At 40.7% G+C, this 23,693-nt stretch overlaps 1 protein-coding gene across 3 annotated transcripts; it reads right to left on the reverse strand.

Moving 5' to 3' along the window:
• Nucleotides 1-620: 620 nt before the first annotated feature.
• tbc1d5 (TBC1 domain family, member 5) lies at nt 621-20,975 on the reverse strand. Of its 3 annotated transcripts, none has more exons than XM_031756066.2 (23): nt 20,831-20,975; nt 15,066-15,118; nt 14,664-14,782; nt 13,927-13,981; nt 13,649-13,757; nt 13,351-13,440; nt 13,053-13,127; nt 12,788-12,855; nt 12,588-12,690; nt 12,175-12,263; nt 12,005-12,055; nt 11,843-11,912; nt 10,295-10,467; nt 10,049-10,191; nt 9,407-9,513; nt 6,496-6,581; nt 4,753-5,048; nt 4,490-4,546; nt 3,185-3,393; nt 2,962-3,061; nt 2,635-2,714; nt 2,265-2,537; nt 621-1,938 (listed from the first exon to the last, which is right to left on the reverse strand). In XM_031756066.2, exons 3-23 carry the CDS (start codon nt 14,761-14,763, stop codon nt 1,657-1,659), a joined length of 2,616 nt encoding a protein of 871 aa, XP_031611926.2. In that variant the 5' UTR covers nt 14,764-14,782; nt 15,066-15,118; nt 20,831-20,975; the 3' UTR covers nt 621-1,656. The 3 variants fall into 3 exon arrangements, with proteins under 3 accessions (XP_031611926.2, XP_039461667.1, XP_039461668.1); XM_039605733.1 differs by lacking the exon at nt 20,831-20,975 and adding an exon at nt 20,611-20,749; XM_039605734.1 differs by lacking the exon at nt 4,490-4,546.
• Between the last annotated feature and the right edge of the window lie 2,718 nt (nt 20,976-23,693).

A 23,693-nucleotide genomic window follows, 5' to 3' on the forward strand; every position in this document is an offset into this window, starting at 1 on the left:
GCACCAACAACTGTTCAAACTCAAATCACCTTTCTTGCCCACTCTGAGGCTTGGTTTGAACTCCAGCAGGTCATTTTGACCAAATTTATGAGCCTAAACACATTGAGTTGTTGCTATGTGACTGGCTGATTACATATTTGCATTAACAAGCAGTTGTAAATGTGAACCTAGTAGTGTTTGTACATATAAATGCACATTTTATTTGCACGAGATCCAAGTCTTTACTGTCCTGGACATAATCTTCATCTCTCAGTTTCACTGAAATACAGCAGCAGCATTGGTAAGCCTATAAGTATGGATGGTTTTGCAATTAAATATGTTATAAAACATCCAAAACATCTGTAACAGCTTCTTGCAACAATTAATAATATCTGGAGATGAAGACCATTATTTAACCAAAACCCCAGAACAGCTTTTAAATAAACTACAAAGACTGATATCGCTGCAAAATTTACTCAGAACACACAGCATACGTGCACAAATACCATTAGCAGCGAATCCACGGTTCAGTTGTTATACTCCTACTCCATTTACCCACACTTCCTGTCTGGTTTTTACCGCAGGACAATGTGTTAACTCAAAGTCTTGAGAGCAAGCAATCCCAAAGAAGACACTAGAAGTTCAGCGTTTTAGCAAGAGCAATGTAGTTTTATTGGTCTAGAGTTAATTAGGCTGAATAGGCAGCTATAGAGGAACATTCTTTGTGTGCTGCTTTGCGTAATTTTGCCACAGAACACGAGAACAACTTACCTGTAATGTGAGCAAAGATAACCGACACTGAATTGTCCACATTGGAATCAATTTTAAAACAAAGGAAAAGGAGATTTATTCCATAATTTAATCATATACACCAGGGAAATTAAAGCACTAAAGGGTTAAAAACAAAAACACAGTTTTCTTTAAAAGTGTTTTCTTAAAAAAAAAAAAAAAAAAAAAAAAAAAAGAACAACAACAACAACAACAAAAAAAAAAAAACAAGATCACAGAGTTAGGTTTTGTTTGGCTGAGAAGAATAACGGTCAGAGGCACTGGTTTATGAGGGGGGAGAAAGCTGCCCTCAACAAGTGACAGGACGACACCATCCTTCTTTCCTTTGGGTACCAGAGCAGAGAGCTTCCTCTTTACAGGCATACACGCAGACAGAACACAGGCAGAGGTATGGCCAGAGCTCCACATTCACGAGGAACAACAGCACCACACTCTCAATCATTACAGTAAGAGAAAAGGAGTCCCCTCCTGAAGGTGAACTGCAGTATGAGGTCCAACTCTTTAGAGTCATCTTGTAGTGACAGGGTAAGCAGTTCAATGGCGCCCTCTCTCTGTAGAACAGGGAACTACAAATCATCATGAGTGACGGATGAGGTTAGATTGTACCCACTAAAAAGGCCCAGCATAATAAGGAGATGAGACAGCATACAGCATCAGCTCAGACAGGACTGAAGTGGCACAGATTAAAGAGAGTATCGGGCATTTGTGACACAAGTGTCACAGTCCATGTGTGCAATTTCTACGTTGAGAGCAGTTTCAGTGGCGCTCCACCATCGGCCTAAAGTCCCCTCTCCGATTCCAGGTCAGTTTTCTCTGATCAAACCCCGCTGAATGGGATATGAACCAGAACGGGTATAGGTGAAGGAAAAGGGCGGTGATTTAACACGTTCACAGGTCGTTCGGGTTAACGATGGTAAAATCAGAGTCCTTGCTGTGGGTGGAGCCTTCATCTGGGCTGGAGGAACCTGAGGTGGTGCCTGCCATTAGGGGGTCTTGGAAAGTTCCAGCCGCACCCTCAGGCTCCATCCGCACCATGCCACGCCCCCGTCTGATTGGAGGAGTGCGCTCAGATGCAGCCCTTCCTCCAGTTTCGGCCTGCAGGTCTCCGTCCTGGGAAATAAGGATGTAATCGTCCCAGTTTTTGCCCTCCGAGCCCAGAGAAGACACCACCTGCACACAAGAAATTAAAAAAAAAAAAATTGCATAAATGCCCAAAGTGTGAGATCACGCCATTCAGAAATGGTATAATTCTTGGGAGAGCAGATTTAACATGACACACCATAATCCTGGAAAGATACAAAACCACTCTGAACACAGACTTGCAGACATGAAAGGGATTAGGATTTAAAATGAATGAATCCTGGATCAAAGGGTCAAACAGCAGAACAGACGATGAAACATAATCCTGTATGGAGTGAACGTTAAACTATATTTGATGCCAATACAGCTGGCAGAGGTACAGAGCAGCAATTTACGCAGACAGGAAAAATGCTGACCTGTTGATCAAGTGGTGTCATGGCCTGCTCCTCCTCCTCCTCCTTCTCCTCCTTCTCGTCCATGCTCGCGCTCCCTTCCAGCTCCGAGTCCCTGCTCGGCCTGATGTTTGCCTGCTGTTGCTGGCCACTGTGGAGGCTGCTGGTGCTTAGAACAGTTTCACCTGCTGCTGCTGTGGACGTGTAGTGATCGTCAGCAATGGTGATTTCTTCATTCTCCTCAGCTTCCAGCTGGCTCTGGTTGAAGCGCAGCGCCCCCTTTAGGATGTCTTTAATCTGACAGGGAAGGTCACAGAGATGAGTTAGTAAATATGATTATAAAGGGACATCACAAAAATGAATACACACTTATAGCATCTGCTCACACAGTCACCTGTTTGAGTCCAGCCAGTGAGACCAGGACTTCATCCTCTTTCTCGAGGTGTTCTTGGAGAATCACTTCCTGGATTTTACCTAGAGGAACAATAAGTGGTCAGGCACTGATCGGCCACAAAAATCAAAACAGCTGCTACTTCACTATATTACCATTTGAAAACATAAACAGTATTATTATTGTCAGTAAATTTTTAGTAAAATTAGAAATCTGCAAATTTACAAATTTAAGTTAGACAAAAATATAACCTGCAGCAGACGCTGACGCATGAGTGGAATTAGACTGAATGCTTTTTTAAAGCATGTGACCATGTGTGGCTGAACTTACAGATGTGTGTGTTCATCATCTTAGCACAGTATTTGCTCATGGCCTCCAGGTCGTTGATCTGGCCCTGCAGGAAAGAGACTTGGGCTTCCAGGTCTTCTTCCTGTTGATCCCACAAACACAAACAGAGAAAATTGGAAACTGAAGGAAACCCCACAAAGAAGGGATTATAGTTAAAGCTGTGAGAGAAAATTAAATGTGAGAAAGACAATTTAAAAAGACTTACCATCTCTTTCTTGCCCATAGTCTTGCTGTGGGAGCGCGAGCGAGTGATGTTAAAGAAGGACTCCTTCTTGGTGGCGGAGAGGGGCGGGGATGAAGTGCTGACATCACTCCCTCTGGATGGGGGAAGAGGCGGGGAGGCGGTGGATTGACCACGGCCACCGGAAAGGCTTTCTATGCTTGTAGAGGAGCTGACCGTCCTTGAGCTTTGGCCTAAGAAGCACAGACAGACATTTTTATTAGTAACACTAGGAAGTTAAAAACCTATGGACGTCACCTTATTTGAATTTACGGGAGAACAACCTGCACAGGAAATAAACATGAAAGAAACTATTGTTCCTTTAAACTCTATGAAGAACTCCATTTAAGGAGGCCAAATCTCATAAATAGCTGTTTAATATCTTTCTAAATTACAGATAAGTGCAAGACAAGACTCTGAAATCTGGACTGTGAAGCTGGAATTGCAGATTTTTTCCCCAGTGCTGAATGAGATGTAGAAATTGTGAACTCATGAATACATGAATTCACAAATAGAACACACATACATTGTGTTTTAAATGATAAATGATTTTTTTCCCCCAAGTGCATCTAAAATAAATAAATAAAAGTGTCTAGTGGTGCTAATGAGTCTGTCTGTTATATTTCCTTTCCTAGAGTTTTTAGCTTTCATGTCATCATCTGTTTTTAGATAATGCAAATCTGCAGCAGTGCGCCCCACCACAGAGCAAAGCAGGAGCTGATTGTAGAGGCGCAGACCCTGCTGCTCAGAGAATGATGCTCATTAATGTAGCAATTAAATGCAAATGTAAGTAATCAATTAATAACAGACTTTTGCAGTTATTAATTGACTGCAAATCTGTTGGTCTATAATGAGTCATTAGATAAACAATTTCTTTGCATTTTTCTTTGTCACTGCAGAGAAAAAAGCAAGCTGGTACACACACACACACACACACACTCAGAGGACAAATAGGGGTTTACAGTGATGCAACAACAGGAACTCGCTGACAGTTTTTTAAAGGACAATCTTAGCACTACTGACGAGAGAGGTCGCAGCTCACCAGTGATGCCTATGCCATCATCTGCACTGATGCAGCGAGCTGTGATCTCCCTCTGGTGGTCACAGTTGAAAATCACATGCAGCACACACTCATGTCTGTTTATGGTAACATTCGGCACACCAGCAGCAGGGACAGGTGAGCAAACGGCGTACAACATGCAGGATGCTTAGAAATGGGCCGGCAGTGATGAAAGCACGGACAAATAGGGGCGGGCATATCACACAAGCAGTTGCCATGACAGCAGTTACCTTGTGTGTCACTGTGAGTCTGGGCTGAGACCTGAGACACTCCACCTGAAACTCCATCTAACAGACAGGAGAGTCAAAGCTGATGCTGCCACAACCACACAAACCAAAAGGCTGAACAAACTTCAACAACCAGTGTTAAAAAGGGTGTAAGGGTAATTCTCCGGGTACATAATGCACCAACTAGTAGATGGTAAGAAGGATGTGATGTCACATCTGTCCTGCAACAAATCCAGAACATTTCTGTTTTGACTCATCGTGCTCACCTTTGCTCAGGTGGACAGGCATGCTTTCAGACTTGAGCAGACGATAGTGCTGAGTCTGGGCCTGGCCCTGGGTCTGCGTCGGAGCTGAGGGATCTGCCAGCGGGTGTGGTAAGATGGGCGTAGGGGCCGAGGCCGGGGAGGTGGACGAGGAGGAGGAAGAGGAGGAGTGTACCTCGCTGTTGATTGGTGAAATAGACGCACCAGACATGGCTGGAGCAATGAGCTTCCTGCCGAAGTTGAGCAGACTGCTGGAGACCTTGTTGATGTTGAGTGGAGCGGCTTTTGTAGAGCCAGAGCTAGAAAGAAAAGGATATGAGACACTTCACCTGATCTTGTCTTTACCAGAAAATTTTCCAAACTACTACTTTTAGCATTCTTTAACAAATGTTCTACCTTCAAGGTATCCAGAGATTTATATTTTATAAGATATAAAAATTAAACCCTGCTTCCAGAGATGTGGGATTAGCCTGAGAAGTCTCAAAGACACAAGAAATGCTATAAAATGGCTCATGAGAGGTTTTTTTTGGCGCTCAATTCTTGAATGCAAAACAGTTATCCCAGAATTTAAAACCTGGATTACCCGGCACAATAACATAAATTTACATCAGGTTCTCAATATTAACGACTGCAGATCTTAAGGTAGTTTTAGACCCTATAAAACTTTAATGCTCCGAGTGGAGGTCTGATCTCTAACAGCTCATCTGAGCTGTTTTTTTAATGACCGCATTCTTGTGTCATGCACACAAGGGAGCCTACAAACACTGCTTATTTTATATTAGTTTTATACAATTTCATTGATCTAAAGAATGTGCTCATGTGCAAGAATATGTCTGAATAGAAGGCAGGAAATAAAATAACTGCTGGCGAGTGGACTTACAAGGTAAGGTTATGCTTTAATAAAACATAACGATCAGTGCAGGAGAGATTTTAGCATTTTATACATATAGACATATTTTTAATGTGAATATATAAATAATGATAAATACTGAAAACTGTAGCCACGGTTGAGCCAAATGAACCGGTCTCTCATTTATGTTTGAAGGCTCAAAGTTCTGCAAACTCTCATGGGCATCATATAGAGCCCAGAATAGAGGGGAGGGTAGTTTGAAACAGCAGTCTGAACCTTTGGCTCACTGGGATTACTTGCACAGAACTAAACTAAAGCAATTTTTATCAACAGCCACTAATGTAACCCATATTGTATGTGATACAGTTGAGTCCATGATTTTCTGGACAAAAACAAAATTTTCATTTTCTTTGGTCTGAACTTCACCACAGGGCGATGCTCCCAGATAAGATTCAAATAAAAGCAGCATGACTGATCAGATGGTGCTTTACAATGCAAATGGATAATGATCTAAAGAATACCAAGACAGTCACCTGATCACAACCTAATAACCTTTCAGTTATTAAATACAAAATTAAATGGAGACCCACAAACAAGCAGCGACTGAAGGCGACTGCAGTAAAAACCTGGCAGAGCATCTCAAGGGAGGAAAAGCAGCATTTGGTGATGTGTTGGGTTACAAACTTCAGGCAGTCTTTGACTGCAAAGGAATTTTATCCAAGTATTAAAAACAATCCTTATATTTAAAAATATCTTAGTTTGTCCAATTAATTTTGAATTGGAAACATGCATTTTTGTCCAAAATGTATTTATGTATGCATGCATGTCCCATATGTTTATATCCATGTGTGTGCAATGTCAGGTCCATTCAAAGACAAGGCTGTGCCTTATTTTACCGTGTCTTGTTCATCAGGTCAGCTCCCTTTGTTTTGTAGTAATCCAGGTTCTGCTGAAAGTGGTAGTTCACAGGTCGCGGGTTGTTCTACAAAAACAATAACTTATGCTTAAACTTTTATAGTTAACAACTTTATCAAGACAGATTAAAAACCTCTGCTGTGCACAACAAACAAGTAAAGTCAGAGTGTAAACAAGTGAACCGAAAATATGTGCACATGCATGACTACATAAATAAGTCAATATATGTTTCTGAGTCAGTACTTATGAGCAACAAACCTCCACCATGCCCCTTCTTGCACTGTTATTAGGGATGAACCCCCCCCCCCCCAACCACCCTCCAGGTATAAATCTGATGTTGACCTGGTGTGACATGGCTGCTCACCTGGGGGTAACACTGTCATGTCAGATCAACACCTTCCTGAAATTTCATCTCAGGAGAGTGGTGAACAGGAGTTTGGTGGAGTTGTTGAGTATACAGGTCAATGAATTTGGACGAGGAACAAAAGATAATTTAGGTGAGGTGTTCACTAAGGTCAAAGACTCCGTGCTGTCAGATTTAACTTGTTCACACAGCAACGTTGAGCTTACATGCAAATAAAACGGGACCACTACAAATGTTCTGCATGGGAGAAGTAACAGCACAGCAGACCTCTGGTTAAGTGAGCAAAATTCAGAAAGACAGCAGGAGGAAAGAAACAAGCGTATGACAGGAAAAGTATGGTCAGGGCTGGAAAAATCCTGGCAAAAATGTATCAGGTCTTTTTTGGATTTCCAAACTAGACCAGAGTTTTGCACTTCACATAGTTTCACATTTACCAAGTGCACAAGAACTTCTGTTTTCACTTTAACTGTCTTGCAGTTGCATCATTGTGCCATTTTAGGAATTTCATAATCAAACTCAGGACAGGAATTTTACATTGGAAGTTTCTTTTTTTTTTTTTCCCCACAGCCTTTATCATCAGAGTTGAGCTCAGGTACATCCCATTTCCACTGATCATCTGCCACATGTTTCTACAACTTCACTAGAGTCCACCTGTGGTAAACTCTGTTGACTGGACATGGTTTGGAAAGGCCCACATTTGTCTACTTAAGGTCCCATAGATGACAGCCCATTTCAAAGCACAAACTAAGGCATGAAGTCCAAAGAACTGTCTGTAGAGCTCAGAGACAGGATTGTATTGAGGCACAGATCTGGGGAAGAGTACAGTTTCTGCAGCATTGAAAGTCACAGTGAGCAGAGTGGCCTCCATTCTCTGTAAATTGAACAAGTTTGGAACCACCAGGACTCTTCCTATAACTGGCCGCCCAGCCAATTTGCAGCACTCCACCAATCAAGCCTGTAGCAGAGCGGCCAGACAGAAGCCAATCTTCAGTAAAAGACACATGACAGCCCACCTAAAGTTTGCAAAAAGCACCTGAAAGACTCTCAGACCACAAGAAACAAAATTCTCTGGTCTAATGAAACCAAGCTTGAACTCTTTGGGCTGAATGCCAAGGGTCATGTCTGGAGGAAACCAGGCACCGTTCATCAGCTGACCAATACTATCCCTACAATGAAGCACGTTGGTGGCAGCATCAGGCCGTTGGGATGTTTTTCAGGAGCTGGGAGGCTACTCAGGGTCAAGGAAAAGATGAATGCAGTGATGTACAAAGACATCCTTGATGATATCCTGCTCAAGAGCACTTTAGACCTCAGACTGGTGGGGGAAGGGGGGGGGTGTCTCTTTCCTTTGTTAATGTTCCAGTCAGAACCTAGACTTCAACCGACTTAACATTCTGGAGAGATCTGAAAATGGCTGTGTACCGATGCTCCCTATCCTGAGCTCGAGAGCTTCTGCAATGAAGAATGAGAGAAACTGTCCAAAAACAGGTGTGCCAAGCTTATACCACCATACTAAAAATGACTTGAGCCTGTAATTGCTGCCAACCGTACTTCAGCAAAATATTAAGCAAAGGGTGTGCCTATTTATATACATGTTGTATGTTTGTTTTTAATAAATTTGCAAGAATGTGAAGCAAATGTTTTCCCCTTTGTCATCAGGGGGTATTGTATTTAGGACTTTGAGGTGAAAAATGAATTTAATCCATTTTAAATAAGGCTGTAAACATGACAAAATGTGGAACAAGTGAAGTGCTCTGGCAAAGACCATCAAACATGCACTGCTGAGCTGAACATTAACTAACCCAACCATAAACTCTGATATGCAAGGGTTGCTAGTTTAAGATTAATTTGTTTTATTTGTACATTAAACATACACAAACATAAACACAGAGGCGTATTTGTTACACACAAAGATTAAAATGCACTTATATTTGTGCTACGACTTCTTGTCATTAACTGCAGTGACCGCTTCACTGACTACACCTGCGCTTCCTGTATTTACTGTAAGTGCCCCGACATTAACACGTAACCTCTCAAGCATGAGAAACTGAAATACTTTCTGCCAATTTTAACTTCACTTTTTACACCCAAGCACTTTCTGAGAGTACAACAACACCACAAAACATTTTTGTTCCTTGCTAAAAGCGTGTTGCTTGAGGATTTTAGCCCACTGTGCATATGAGTCTTTCACTTCTGCAAAACTTCTACTTCCTCTGTGAGGGGGAAAAAAATGACAACCAAAAAACAAGGCAAATTGTTTTGAGTGAGGCATCGCCTTTACAGTAAGTACTTGGTAAAAGCTGCTAGACGAGAGCTTGTTTAACTGTAAGTTTGTTCTGATTTTGATCAGGAGTCTCTTTCTCTCTTCCCCATTTTAACGTGTGACCAGTTACGACAGTGAAAGAGACACATGAGTGCATAACACACATCAGCACTTTCACAGAGACTTATATCACCAATTGTCAATTATATCAACAAAACCAACATGTATTATTTCTCTAGTTAATTACGCTGGTATAATAACTTACTTTGGGATCTCGAAGGAACAGAGCCTTTTGCAGCAGAGAGTTGATGTCTCCTATTGGGGGGTAGTGCATTAGAAGGCCCAGGCATGTCTGGAAGTTGCTAGCAATGACTAAAAAAAGAAAAACAGATTTAAGAAGAATCTTAAAAAAAAAAATAAAAATCTGGTAACAGCTTGTGTTTTGCTTTAATCAAGTGTGAATCACCAAGAGTGTTTCAAGCTGTAGTCTCACTTCCTTAGTGTTTCTTATTTGACCTATTTGTCACAGACTAGACTCTGCATTCCAAGAAAAACAAAGCTAAACAAAAAAAGTCCACAAAATATAAGACTATAAAAAAAGAAGCTGCAGACTTATTTTCATATATAAAAAAGTGTGAATGGACAAGCTTCATTAATTGCAGACTGAAATTACATTGTGTTACATTATTTTGGCTCATTGGCATAACAAAAGCACTTAAACCGCAGTTCTGCTTGTATATGCTATGTATATGAAAAGATCAATTGTAGTCCAAAGCAATATAAGTCTGTCTAACTAAATGAGCCGGAGTAAATCACATTCTTCCACTTATGTATGTCTTACGAAATTACATGCTACAAAGAAAACACATGGCATTATTGGATTATTTAAGTAATAAATGGAGCGTACGAGCATCTCGGATATAGAGCAGCATGGCCACAAAGATGTAGTCCACAAGGTCCAGAGTGATGCTATCAGCAAAAAGAGCATCCCACACCACCAGCAGGTCCTGAAGAGGAAATTCCCGGCCAAACAGCAGGCGAACCCACCGGCTAAAGACACAGAAAACAAGCTTTACTGCATTTGTGTCCAGCAGTGGATCAGGAAAAAGGAGAAAAAAAAAAAGTCAGACTGCCCAAAGGTGTAAATACTGACATCCCGTAGATCTGCGGGGCGATCTCCAGCCGATTGAGGTGCATGTGCAGCTCTATATCGTGCTTCTTCACCAGCTGGTCCTGGATGCGGTTGACTTTGGTTACTATGGCAACAGATGGACCTGCATCCTGGGGTCGAGCGAATGGGATGGTGGTCAGCATTTCTTCTTTACCCTGGGGGAGCAGATTGTTCCATCACAACTGAAATATCTTCATGCAAACATAAATGAGGTACATCAGCAACAATGAGGAGCTGCAGTGTCCTTTTGGGAGGATATGCTATTCTGAGTTTTGTTAAGTATACTCACTTTACTTTATTTGATTCAATAAGGTGCAGTTTAATTATTAGATCTTTTGATTCATTTTGACAGGATAGGATGATATCTGGTGACTGGAGGGCATTTGAGGACAGTGAAGTCATTGTCATGGTCATGACATCAGTTTGAGATGGGCTGAGGTTTGTCACATGATGTCTTATGCTGCTGGAAGCAGTCGTCAGAAGATCGACACATTGTGCCCATACTGAGGCTGTAGACTTTAAGTGATGCTCGCAATGACACTGGCCCAAAGGCAACAAAGAAAACAAAAAAACAAAAAAAACAAATTCCCCACACTAAACTGTTCTTAGATGGTGGGATAGATTCATGTTTGCAAGTTGTTTACACCAACATGAAACAGCATACCATCTGAATGTTGCAGCATAAATGGAGACTCTTCGAACCAGGCTACAGTTTCCCTCCCATCAGCTCAAAGCAGTCTGGCCATTCTCTTCTGATGTCAACAAGAAATTATTGCCCAGAGAAATGCTGCTCACTGGATATTTTCTCTTTTTCAGACCATTCTCTGTGAACTCTAGAGATGGGCATGTGGGAAAATCCCAGCAGAGCAGCCATTTCTGAAACACAGACCAGCCCATTTGGCATCATGTTCTAAGTCACTGAAATCCCCTTTCTTCCTCATTCTGATTCTCCATTTGAAATTCAGCAGGTCGACTTGACAATGTCTGCAAACCTAATTGCACCAAGTTGCTTCCATGTCACTGGCTGATTAGATATCCATGACTGTATAAAGTCTTATGTTGCAAATTTGTCTTTAAGAGCTTTGAAGAGCCTCTACTGTCTGCTTAATTTGGAGAGGAAAAAGATAAAAAGCTAATAAAAAAGTTCCCAAAACATGAAGTGTTTTAGGTGGCAGGACTTTGTTCAGTGTTTAAAGTAACAATTTGACTGATAGTCAACGATAATCATGGTTTCTGTTTGTTCCTGCACTTGTGCCACAAATCGTTTGGGTACATCAAACAGATCCAGCTGCTCGTCTGCATTTCTGACAACGAAGCCTCTCGTCCTATGTTCACTATAGTAATAAAAATGCAATTGCTGTTACCATGGTAACCACCTGAGTGGTCAAATTAACCAGGACTGAGCTCTTCAACATTGTAATTTAGCGTTAATATAATGTCATGTCTTCATGACAGTGCAATCAGCTGGTATTGTGTTACAATGCACAATCAATTTCAGTGTCAAAAGTAGTTTTTCAAATTAGAACCGACCTTCCTCACTTCCCTTTCAAAGCTGGAGAACCACGGCTCTGCTGTCTCCATTAGCTGCGAGAACATGGCACTACAGAGAGAAGCAAAGATAAATGTAGTGAGATTTTTTTTTAAAGTACTAACATTTCTCATTCTGAACCCTTTTGTTCGGCTGATACTCACTAGGCATCGTGCTCGAGGTACACTGGGTCTAACAGACACTTCATCTCCTCACTGAAAAAAGTAAGAATTTTTCAATTTAATCTTTAGTCAAATAAATACAAAAAAATATGTTGTCATCAGAAAAGCAGGTCTGAAGGTGTTAATGGCTTTTCAGTGAAATACAAACTGACCTGGGGCTGGCCGTCTCACTGGCATGCTGAAAGGCTTGATGGTCACAGTGCAGCACAAACACTATGGGAGCCAGCAACTCGTGCATCCCCTACAGACAGAAAAGCAGACAGAGGCAGAGGGAATGTAAGATGCATAAAGGCAGAAGGGAGAGGAAACAAATACAGTTCATTTGTGGTCAGTCTTTCTTTAATAGTGATGCACGAGGTTTCTAATCTGTGATGACAGGTTTAATTTAGATATTGTTAGCCACTGCTCAGCCACGTGTCACTTCCAGTTTGCAAAAAAGATGCTACGCTGGCCATCTATTCACAGGCTGGCACCTGCTACAGACACTTATAATGCTTAGGTTACAAAGGCATTTTGTTCTGTGTGAGCTTGTTGGACAAACACACGGGATGATGTTGAATGTTACCTGTTTGTAAAGTAACTGCTCATTTTCTCTGGCATAACAGAAGAGAATATCAGTCAGCTTGGTCCTCACATCTTCATCCTGGAAGTATCGGATCTCAGGGAATCTAATCCAAATACAAAAAGAGCATGGATTTTTTTCCCCTGCCATGTTAATAACAGAAAGCAAAAAATAAATAAGCAAAAAGTAACAGAGATACTTACGTTCTCAACACATCCTGCTTGACCATTCCTTTCAGCTCTTTATCCTGGAAGAACTTATTCCACAAACTCTGGATGTGACAAAAAAAAAACAAAAACAAAAACAAAAAAAACCCATGACATTCAGAAAAATCAAGGGAAGAGATTGCTGTCATTACAATGACAATATAGTGTGTAAATCTATATGTTAAAAACCAATAAGTCATTGACCGTATCAATAATTATTAGAAGGTCACAAAGTATCAAAGTGTCAGGGTCGAAAACTCACCCCCTCATCCTGGGACAGTGGGTTGTTTATCACAAGGTCCTGCTGGCCTGCGGCCTTGCGGGGGTTGGTGATGTGCTGTGACAGAAAAAAAACACAAAAACAACAACAATGCACGACAATTAGTTACAACCTTTGATGATCTGATCAGTTTTTTCCTCATGGGCTGCATATTGTGCTCCATGTTTCAGGATATAACCAGCTATAAATTGTACATATGAATGAGTAGTGAGGTTAATGGAGAACATTTATATCTTAGAACCATTTTATTATCACACGGGCCACAGACGGGTGCACTCACCATCTCCTTGATCTTCTCATATTGATCCCGGAGCTCCTTCGTCTTGTTTATCCACTGCCCTTTATCTTCTGGAAGAACCTCCAGGTACAGCTATAAACATGCAACGCACATATCAGCCCATGCAACAGGAGTTCATCTTTGAGAAATCACTAGCCCTTTCAGAACTACACTCTAGGCTGTTATATCCACTGAAGAAAAAGTCTGTAAGCCACCAGAACTTCTCTTTTCTGTGGCAGGGAATTTGCCAAAGCCCCCTTAATCAAACTCGATAGGACTGCTTGATCCAACTGGCAGTTACCTTCCAGCACACACTCCGAAAGCGGCTGCTCCTCAGCCGCCCATTGATGCCTGCCTGCCGGATCCTGGCCAGGTAATTACTGTTGAGAAACAAGTCGTCCCATTCTTTCCTGCATTGGGGAGGGGGTGGTGGAGGCAAAGCATGAGGGGATTTACCAGCTTCAACTCAACTTGGGCATCTTGTGTCATCAAGCAGTAAACAAAGAAGATAAGAAGCTAAGAGAAGTGGGCCACGAGTTCATGATACCACCATGAAAGGATATTAATGGAATAACTCACCTATATGAGAGAAAGGTCGAATGAGACTCCGAAGTGCTGCTGTCAAGAGATCCTCCTAATGAGAACAGACACAGCCACAAGGGGGAGATGTAAACAACAAGTGCTAGGGCGTGAAAGCAGAAATCAATTTTTTTTTATTTAGTTATTTTTTAGATGAGGCAATGAGAGATCAACAAAAAGGCATACTTTGACAATTTTACTGCATCACAATAACCCATCAGTTATTCTTTTACAAGGCATGCAGTAGAACAAAAAGGGGAGCAGAGAAGCTGATTAAAGGAAGTAAAGTAACATACTCGGTTTCTTCTTTATTGGCCGTAATAAGTCTAATTTGGCCTGCAGGTGAACATGCATTCAAGTTGGAGAGCTGTCTATCAGCATTAGTTACAGGAGTGGATCACTCCACAGGGACGCTCAGTATGAATATTCATCAGTTCCACAACATGCCAGCCACCAACGTTTTCTTTCAGTCACACGTAAACATAAAAAACACACTCAGCCTGGGGGCGTCGCGAGCCACATCTGTGACTCACACTTCAGTCAGCTCAAAATTTTCTTTTTAATCATCTCCAGAATGAACCTAAACTTATCATCTCCATTGTTGTTGAGCCTGTTAGTCCCAAAAAGACTGCAGCATTGGTATATTATGATATGGGTCTTGGTCGAAGGAAGGGGAAACGGTTACAGGTGTTATCTATAACAAAGGTTCGGAAGTCTTAACTGAAGAGTTGACATACTGCTTTGATTCTTGTTGAAACTCTGGAGCGGGTCAAAACCTGTCTCCTGATGATCCTCACTCTGGAGTGGATGGCGGGTCTCAAAATTGGGATGCTGCATGACTGCGACCCAGCTGGACCTGGAGAATGAGGTAGCAGGTAAGAGTGAAAAAGAGAAAGCTATACACAGGAAAGACAACTGAACATGATCTCCCAAAAAGTCCTGGTGTTAAAGCACAAACTAAACTTATTTCTTTTAACAGGAACACAAAGCTTCAGTTTCAGCTTCAGAACCTGTCCTGACTTTGCCAACTTTTCATGAACATTGTAGCCTCTGACCTCTTTTTATATAACAGTGCAGCAAATCAGTCCACCGCAATCAGCAAAGTTTCTCCAAGCACACCATTTGATCTCGGTACTTACTGTCACAGCTTTGTGTTTCTCGTCAGTCGAGACTCAGAAGGAAAGGATCGTTTCTGCAAGTAGAGGGAGAAGGAATGATAATAAAGGGGAAATGAAGGACAAAGCTGCTAAGGGGCCAAAAATGACTCAGTGAAATATAATACAGTAGAGCAGAAGTAGGCAGCATAGAAAGAACATTAAAAGAAGTTGATAGAAGAAATGCTCTGTAGAAATACCCAGCACTAAAGACCCAGACTAAAATGACTGCAGATGCATTTCATAGCGATGTATAATCCAAAAATGTATTTCTCAAAAAGTATTTTCATGAAGGAGCAACTTGATCAATATTAGCTTTTTTTGAGTTTGATACTGATTTTCAGCAAGTAAAACTACTGAAATATGCTTTATATAGTAAATTAAATGTGGTATGTCAGGAAAACGTCAATGTTTATCATGTTTCAAGCAATGCTTAAAAAAAAGAAAAAAAAATAGCAGGGTTGTATTTTTAGGGGTTTCTTTCCTACACTGTGGCAATCGCACAAAGGGCTACGGCATAGTCTCCTTTCGAATTTATTACTTTCAACTTAACATAAAATAAAACACTGACATTGATTACAGTCAGTGAAGAATGGCTGAAATTAACAAGAAGCACTTGAGCTGCCTGATGTTCCACGGTGCTCTTTGTGATACATTGAACATAACTGGTGAAGCTAATGAGGTCATTAAGTAGGCAAATTAATGCATTAATTACTGATGTTTAATGTGAAGAAACTTGTCTTCGCGTGGCTCACGGACAGCAGTGTTTCTGAAACAAAAATCAGCTCTGGCGAACGGTCAGGACGGGACTTCCGGGGAGCGATCCAAATGCAGGAGGAATGTTGGAAGTGGTGCTGAGATTCACAAAGAGACAACCTTCAAGGCGATGATGGATAGGACTCTAATTTTAATAGGCACTTCCTCTTTGATCACACCACAAATTAATCTCCGTTTGATAATAATGCAATATTGTTTTTCTCTGTTTTGACTGTAAATTAAGCTTCGTATTAAGGACCAAACATATAATACGAAGAAAACAATTTGAAGAAGTGAAGTTAGGAGAAGCTTTTCCTTTGCTGCCCCCCCCCTGTTAATTTTTCACATACAAATACATTAATTGATTCATCTAAAAAGAGGGGATGAATAGAAAAATTTCCCAATGATTTAATGCCATACTGACTGGTTTACCAGGACAGAAAGATGGATTCGTTTAGAAAAAAAAAAAAAATGCAAAAAACATTCCAAGAAAACACAAACAAAAAAACCTCACTATTAATATCCCGACCAGGTAAACCGTGAGCCAAGTACTCGCTGCCAACTTCTGAGAGAAGTTTACTTTTTTCTGTGAGACATCACAATCTAGGTTAACCAATCCCGCCTTCGTTCTTTATCCGGCTTGGGATTATTCCATGTTTATGAATATGTTTAGCCTAATACACAGGCCTACAGAATAGCACGTGCCCACAAAGCATTGTGTTTTCTTTCGATTTAATAATTGTGGAAATAACACAACAAAGGCATCTCTTAAACCAATTAACCATGTGAATGAAACACTGCTTGATAAATTAGCTACACATACCATCAAAATAGAAATTATTTTATATGCATAATGTATGCGGCTGTTTTCACGGGGAACATCTGTTCTACTCGAAGACTAATGCTCTCCTTAAATCAGTGTGCTTCCCCCCCCCCTCCCTGCTCTCTTAAAAAGGCCATTATCCTATCAAATAATCGTCACCAGTCCACAACTATGGGAAAAAAAAAAAAACAACCCCCCTCCAGAAGAATGGTGTGAATAGGTGTTTCCAATAATAGCATCTTTTGCTTTCAAAGATTGACATGAAAGATTTAAAGTCTCCTGAGTGAATGCAAATACAAGCGGTAGTCATCTTGCATAGAATATTAATTCATATGATCACTGTGACCAAAATTACTCATGCAAAGTACTTTGAAAATTCTTTTCCCTACAGTCTTGTAGTCACATTTGTCGCTTTGTCTCTTCTTTCCAAAAGTAAAAACTGACTCTAAACTTTAGAGATCACTCATCCCTACTTGTTCTTTGCATAGGCATATCTTATGTGCGTGTCTCCGCAAGCCTTTCCGAGCGAGTGAAAGATGACGCGGGTGTTCGTCTTGAGGCCTCGCCGTGTTAGCACAGCCTTGCCTGAAGCGACTCCTCTCTTAGCCTTCTGCTGCTTTCATTACTTTTTCCCGGAGTCGAACGTAAAATGACATCCCAACTTTACTACATAATAATCAAGGCAAATTAGCTTCTGCATAATTTAATCCACGGCACCTGGAGACACCTCAATAATTCAAAGCACGAATCTTTCATGAAATAATCAAATCAATACATAATGAAATGCATAAATAAATCAACAGGCAAATAACAGTGAGTCCATCTGTTTGGAGGTAGAAGATCACTTACTGGGAATCGCTAACAAAAGCTTGCAAAGCTAAACTCAAACTGTAGCAGTGACATCATCCTGTGATAGTTTTGCAGATTTTTTAGGATTTGGCTTCTCGAGATTCTTACCCAAGATGGGATTTCAAAGGAGATATGCTGATGCCCCAGACTGTGGGAAGCACACTGAAATGATTTCAAAATTAAGCATACAGCCTCACTCTAAACCTCAATCCTTAATAGTCTTCCATAACGCATGCAACATAACAGTTCACTTTTCATTTCCTATCACACACATTCGGTCTGAAAGTGAGCTTAAAAACCACAGACTCTAACACTTCCCATTTGATCTAAGCCAAGAAGTATCACATTTTAAATAGAGCCCACAGTATGCTCAATTATAGGTTCATGATTTTATCTTTGGGGTCCACTAGAACAGATTTCCACATCTTGGCATGTTTTCATACCATACTGTACACTTCTGCAGAACCTCCTTTTGCCAGCTGTGTGAAATGCCTCATTTTAGATAGTCTCTCTTTACTACCGCCCTCCAGAGAAAGCCTGTCTGCTCTGATAGTTGGGCAACAGCAAAGCAACTTTTCGATGAAGCACACGGGTTGTCTTTCAGAGAGCTGTGAAGTGTTAATGAATCCCCAGAGTTGAACATGTTTAAATTAAAATTAAAACCAGAACAATGAGTGATTCCTGTCCACTTGCCTAATTGCCACTATTTGTGGTTTCCAAAATTACCTTGTTTTGGAAATGCGTACCAGGGAATGCTAAGTTTGCGTTTCAGTGACAGACAATTAAAAAGACAGATGTAACTTTTGAAGTGCCTTCAACCCGCATTCAAACTTCAGACCACCAGATGGTGATATCTGTGGTCGCAAAAACATAGAAATCTATGGGAAAACTGCTCTACTTGATAACAGCCATACATCGAAAAGCAAATTACTGCTAAAGAGACAGACTGTGAAAGTGGACAGTATGTCCTTGGTTTCTTAACTTAAAACTCAATGTTACAGTCAACGGTACAAAACGGTATGCAAGTCTATTGACAACAACGAACCAACCCAGTGATGTCAGGTTCTGTACTGGCATGGCTCTAAATATGTTTTAAAAACTTTAAGCACTTATTTCTTAAATGCAGCTTTGCAGACAGGGTTACATCTATGTCAGTTTTTGAGAGCAGGGCTCCATGGTGTTACACATGAAGTGTTTCATGTCCATTTAAAAAACAAACAAACAAAAAACAGTGAGAGGGAAAACGGTAATCCCAAGAACTCAAAAGAACTCAGAAGTTGATCAATGACCTCATGGTAAGCTTTTCTATCATCTATGGTTGCAGCATCCAAGCTGCATTTTTTTAAGGCTTACACAATTTCTGGTTGTGCCTATAAGACACAAAATCAAAGCCAGCAATGGTAATCAGAGACATATTATTCTAACACCTTAAACAGGTTGCCAGTTTATTGCTCTTAGTTAACTGACTTAATAACTAGGGTTAACTAGTTAACCAAATTAATTAGGTTAATTTATGGGGGAAGAAGCCAGAGTATCTGGAGACAACCCACAGAGAGATGGGGAGAACATGAGAACTGTATAAAGCCCAAGGCCAGCAGGGGTGGATTCAAACCCAGGACCTTGGAGCTGTGTGGCAACTTCAACACGCAAAGCTATAAATCGGACTCTGCAGATTGATGTCTGAAAATAAATAAATAAATAAATAGTTCCAAGTTCACCAGGCTAAACTAGCTGGAAACTAAACCCAGATTAGTCAGTTGTATTAAATGTTTTGCTGAAGTGCCTGCAGTATTTCCATTTAAAGACATCTAACTGAACTGCAACTACAGTTCTGCTCTCAGCTTGGGGATGTGCTTTTTAATCATTTTGCATTCAAATCCAGACGTTTAAAAAAAAAAAAAAAAAAAGGACTAATAAACAGTAACAGCTGATCCACAATAGCTTCAGCAGTTTCATTTTGGGGGAAGCTGCTTTTACAGGATGAATATTCAATGAGGATCCAGCAAACAGCGCTTATAGGAACTGTCACTGGCAGCTTCAGTCAAGACGGCTGATTGCAGTTTAACCACAGCAAAACACCCCAGCTAAACAAACTCACATGCCTCTACTTCAGCACACAGTGAGAGCTCAAGAGCCTTTATAGTCACATGCTCTGCAAGAGACTGAGAACATGCCTGGAACCTTAACCTTAGCAAAATGCCAAGAACTTGCTGGGTCCTGAAAGATTTAATTACCAAAGATGAAATCTGACAGACATCTGCCTGTATTGAAATGGACAACTCGTTAGAAACATTGGGGAAGAGGACATCCACAAAGAGTCACAAGGTAAATCTAAAAATGGGCATTTCTAAAGTGCCTTATGGCTGATAAAAGCTATTCAGATAAAACTAAGGGGACATCTTCCCTGGACTACTCAGTGACATTTACATGTAACCTCATATAAAAGATCACAAGTTAAACAACAACAACAACAACAACAAAAAACCCATCACCAACAACAACAGCTAGGAAGCATTGCACTAACGGGAACGAAACTCTGAATGCACAGAAACACTCAAGTCAGCAAGTACTAAACATTTCCTCCAATATTATTAGCAGGCGGTGTGTTTAAGTCCCGAGTCTCGCTCCTTTCTAGCCCTGGGTCTCCTTTTCCAGTCCAAAAGGCCTTTCTGCAGTCCACAGTATCCTGCAGAAACACTCCCACACGGACATTTGTACTGAACTTCATCTTGGCAGTTTGGAGAAGTATGTGTGAAATCACACGAAACTGCACAGGCAGGTGGTGTTAGCTGTTACCAAACCTCTGCACTGCCCTGAACTCGTCACTGAATCTTTCACGCATAGTTACGCCTCCACTTAGCAAACCCACGATTAGCTGTTTTTCCCCCACATTTTTTGACATTGTAACTTACATCAATGACAAGGTATGTTCAAATTAAAGTAAAACGTACACAGGGTCCGTCTGGGATGCAGCACGGATGGAGGCTGCCAGAGAGATTATCGAAGCAGAGGGGGCTAAAAAACAAAATACAACGCCAAAGAGCAGATAAGCTAGCTTGTATCCCACGTCGGCTAACAAAGCTAAATATGAACTAAACTTACTCTGACAGCTGAAGCTCTTCATGTTGACTGAAAATGAGTTGAAACGACAGGAAGCAGGAAGGCTAATATGACATTAGCCTAGCGAGCCAACTCGGGGCCCTGTTATTACTTCCGACACACACACACACACACAGCTTCTGCTTTAAACAAGACAAAGTTGCGTCGCACGCTCGGGAACTAACACCAAAAAGCAATACGTTAGCAGTTTTTGTTCACGTACCTGTTCCGATCACGCAGGAAGCCTCATTCTGCTCACTCGGGCTCCGCTGATTTGTAAACAGTAGCGTGTCAGGCGGACTGGCTGAAGACCAGCTGACTGGTCACGTGACCCCCGGCCTGTGACGTTACTGATTGCCTGCAGGTAGCTGATTGTTCTAGAGTTGTCCAAAAGCTAAGCCTTACTTGCTTGTTAAATGCAAAGTAAGGGGGTCAATATATTTCAGCAAAATTGTGCAATAATGTTTAATCATTGTTTATTAATAACAAGGCTTTATGGCATTACTTGTATAAGTTCTTTGTAATATATAGTGAAGTTTTGCGTTCATTTCATTTGTGAAGATCTCTAGAAGATAGCAGACAGCAAGCTGCAAAGACAAGGACCCAAACAATGGGCTGCTGGAAGAGGATAAGCAACAACCAGTAAGTTTTAAAAAACAAACAAACAAACAAACAAAAAACAATCTGACTAAACAAAGGTTGAACTTTCTATTACTATAACCAGTCAATGAAGAATAAATGCCCAGTAAATGACACCTCTTAGAATGTGATAAGGCTTTAACAACTTCTGATTGAGTTCCAGTAATCTTCATAGTTCTGACTGAAACATGCAAGATATGAAGTTATTCATATTTCCACTAATAGGATTATCCATAGATGAGTTATGAGAGAGGACTGAGTCTCACAGATTGCACACTTACATGTCACAGATTGCACTTCTTCCCACAGTTCTGCACAGTCTTCCCACAAGGCAGGATTGCAAAAACAACAACAACAACAACAACAAAAAACTGAGACTACTCCAGCTACTTTAGATTGCAAAGATAAATAGACAGAGGAGATTGCAAATTCAGTTACCGATTTATCAGCACAAAGATTGTGCCTTTCAGTTCACTTATCTGCATCAGCTAAAGCATACTGCTTTGTAAAAGAAAAATATGGGTGGTAAGGCTGTAACAAAAAGAGAATAATGATCTTAATCTGTAATGGCAACACAGAATGTCGAGGTGGATCACACCACCAAGGAGAAATAAAAAACATCATTGAATGAGGAAGAACACCGAAGGGGCTCCACAACGTGATGGTTAATTAAAACAGTTTTATGTAGACTTAATTACAGCAATTTCTGAGGTCAAACAAGTCAAGTTTATCCATGGAGTGCTTTTAACAAACCGCTTTATCACAAAATGCTTCCAACATACAAAACACAAGATGCACAAAAATATAATTAAATGAAAGCAGCGAGATGGTCACAATGGGGAAAAGCGTAAATCCACGTGGTATGTACAGGTGGAGCCGTTAAGTAACATTGCTGATTCAAATGTGTGCACTGGTGGTGGTGCTGTGTTTGTGCATTGATGGGGGGTTAACACAAAGCAGGAATAATGACCATTATCGCTATTACCATCATCATCACAGGCATGGCATTTCAAGAGCACCATTATCATCATTATTATAGCTAATATTACTGATGATGAGGCTTTCATGGCCTCTTTGTTGGCCCTGACTAAGGTATTGTCATGGAAACAGATGACAGAAAAGAGCATAGCTTTATTGAATTACACTATGAAGCTATTCTGACCAAATGGGGCTTGAATGGTGCACTGTCTGAGTGGGGTATAGGAGCCTCAGTGTAAGAAGTCCTGAGGAGCGACAGATGAGAGTCAGGGGCAGAGAGCGGGAGACAGAAACACAGATGAAAATAGCTCTTCGCGCAGATCAAATAAAAGAGAAGCAAAAAGAGACAGAAAACTCCAGGAGTACTGAGGGTCATGTGATTGCAGGGAGTCACAGATCCACTGGTACAGAGTGAACTGGTGATCAGCACAGAGGAATATTGTCTGATGGCTGGAAACAATGACACCGATTCACCAACACAGCGACAGTTATACATGAGAAAAATTAGTACTAATAACAATAATAAAGACAGTGGGCATAACAAGGGCTGATTGATTCAGTCTTTAACAGATCTGTTACAACAGGCTTAACATGGTCACCTGATGAATGAATGAGCTTAATCTTTTTATGTATTTATTTTTGCTTCTCTTACTTGATTCGTAGTGTCTTTTAAAGTATTTCATCCTTTCTTCATATCCAGCTCTTCACATTGCTAACATCCCAATGCGGTATTTTAGTAAGTGCAAATGTAATCTAGAGGCAATATGCTACTTAAGATGAATGCAACCCTCTTTTTATTTGTCAGAAAGCAGTAATAGCACAGTGGCCTTCCAGCTATCTTAGCCTCTGCAGATTTTATCACATGGGGGCCATAAACCTGGGAAATATGATGTGCCACTTTCTGTTTTACTTTTAATATATCTGATGAAAAGAGCTTGCCAGAGATGATTCTAGATTAACTATTTCCTGCCATTATCAAAAGATGAATCTTGCCTAAATCTTTATTATTGTCACTTAAATTTTGTGAAAATGGTGTTCTACTGAAAGATGACAAGGCAGAAACAAAAAATATACTTGTGAAATATGGAGCGCCAGGAGTGACAAAATGAATTAATTAAATACACCATTAAATTATTAATTAAATGTGTCAATAATTAATTAAAATTGGAATTAATGAATTAAATAAATATTTATGACACATTTAGTTAATCATTTATTGATGTATTTATTTAATTCATCTGGCAGTCCTGACCCCTGGGTGTTTTTATGAATATCGGTCAGCCTCACCCATCAAACTCAGGGGGCGGGGTTAACTCTGATTGACTCAAAATCATTGCTTTGGCCTGGTGGCCATTCTTTTTGGTGGGCGTTTCTCCACACCAGCAACCAGGATGTGGAAACTAACTGAACTGTACTTTGAAAACCCCTGTTTGTGTGTCACCAAATACACTTTTAATATTTTTTTAGCT

Source organism: Oreochromis aureus, linkage group 22, assembly GCF_013358895.1.
Source record: "Oreochromis aureus strain Israel breed Guangdong linkage group 22, ZZ_aureus, whole genome shotgun sequence".
Classification (NCBI taxonomy): Eukaryota; Metazoa; Chordata; class Actinopteri; order Cichliformes; family Cichlidae; genus Oreochromis; species Oreochromis aureus.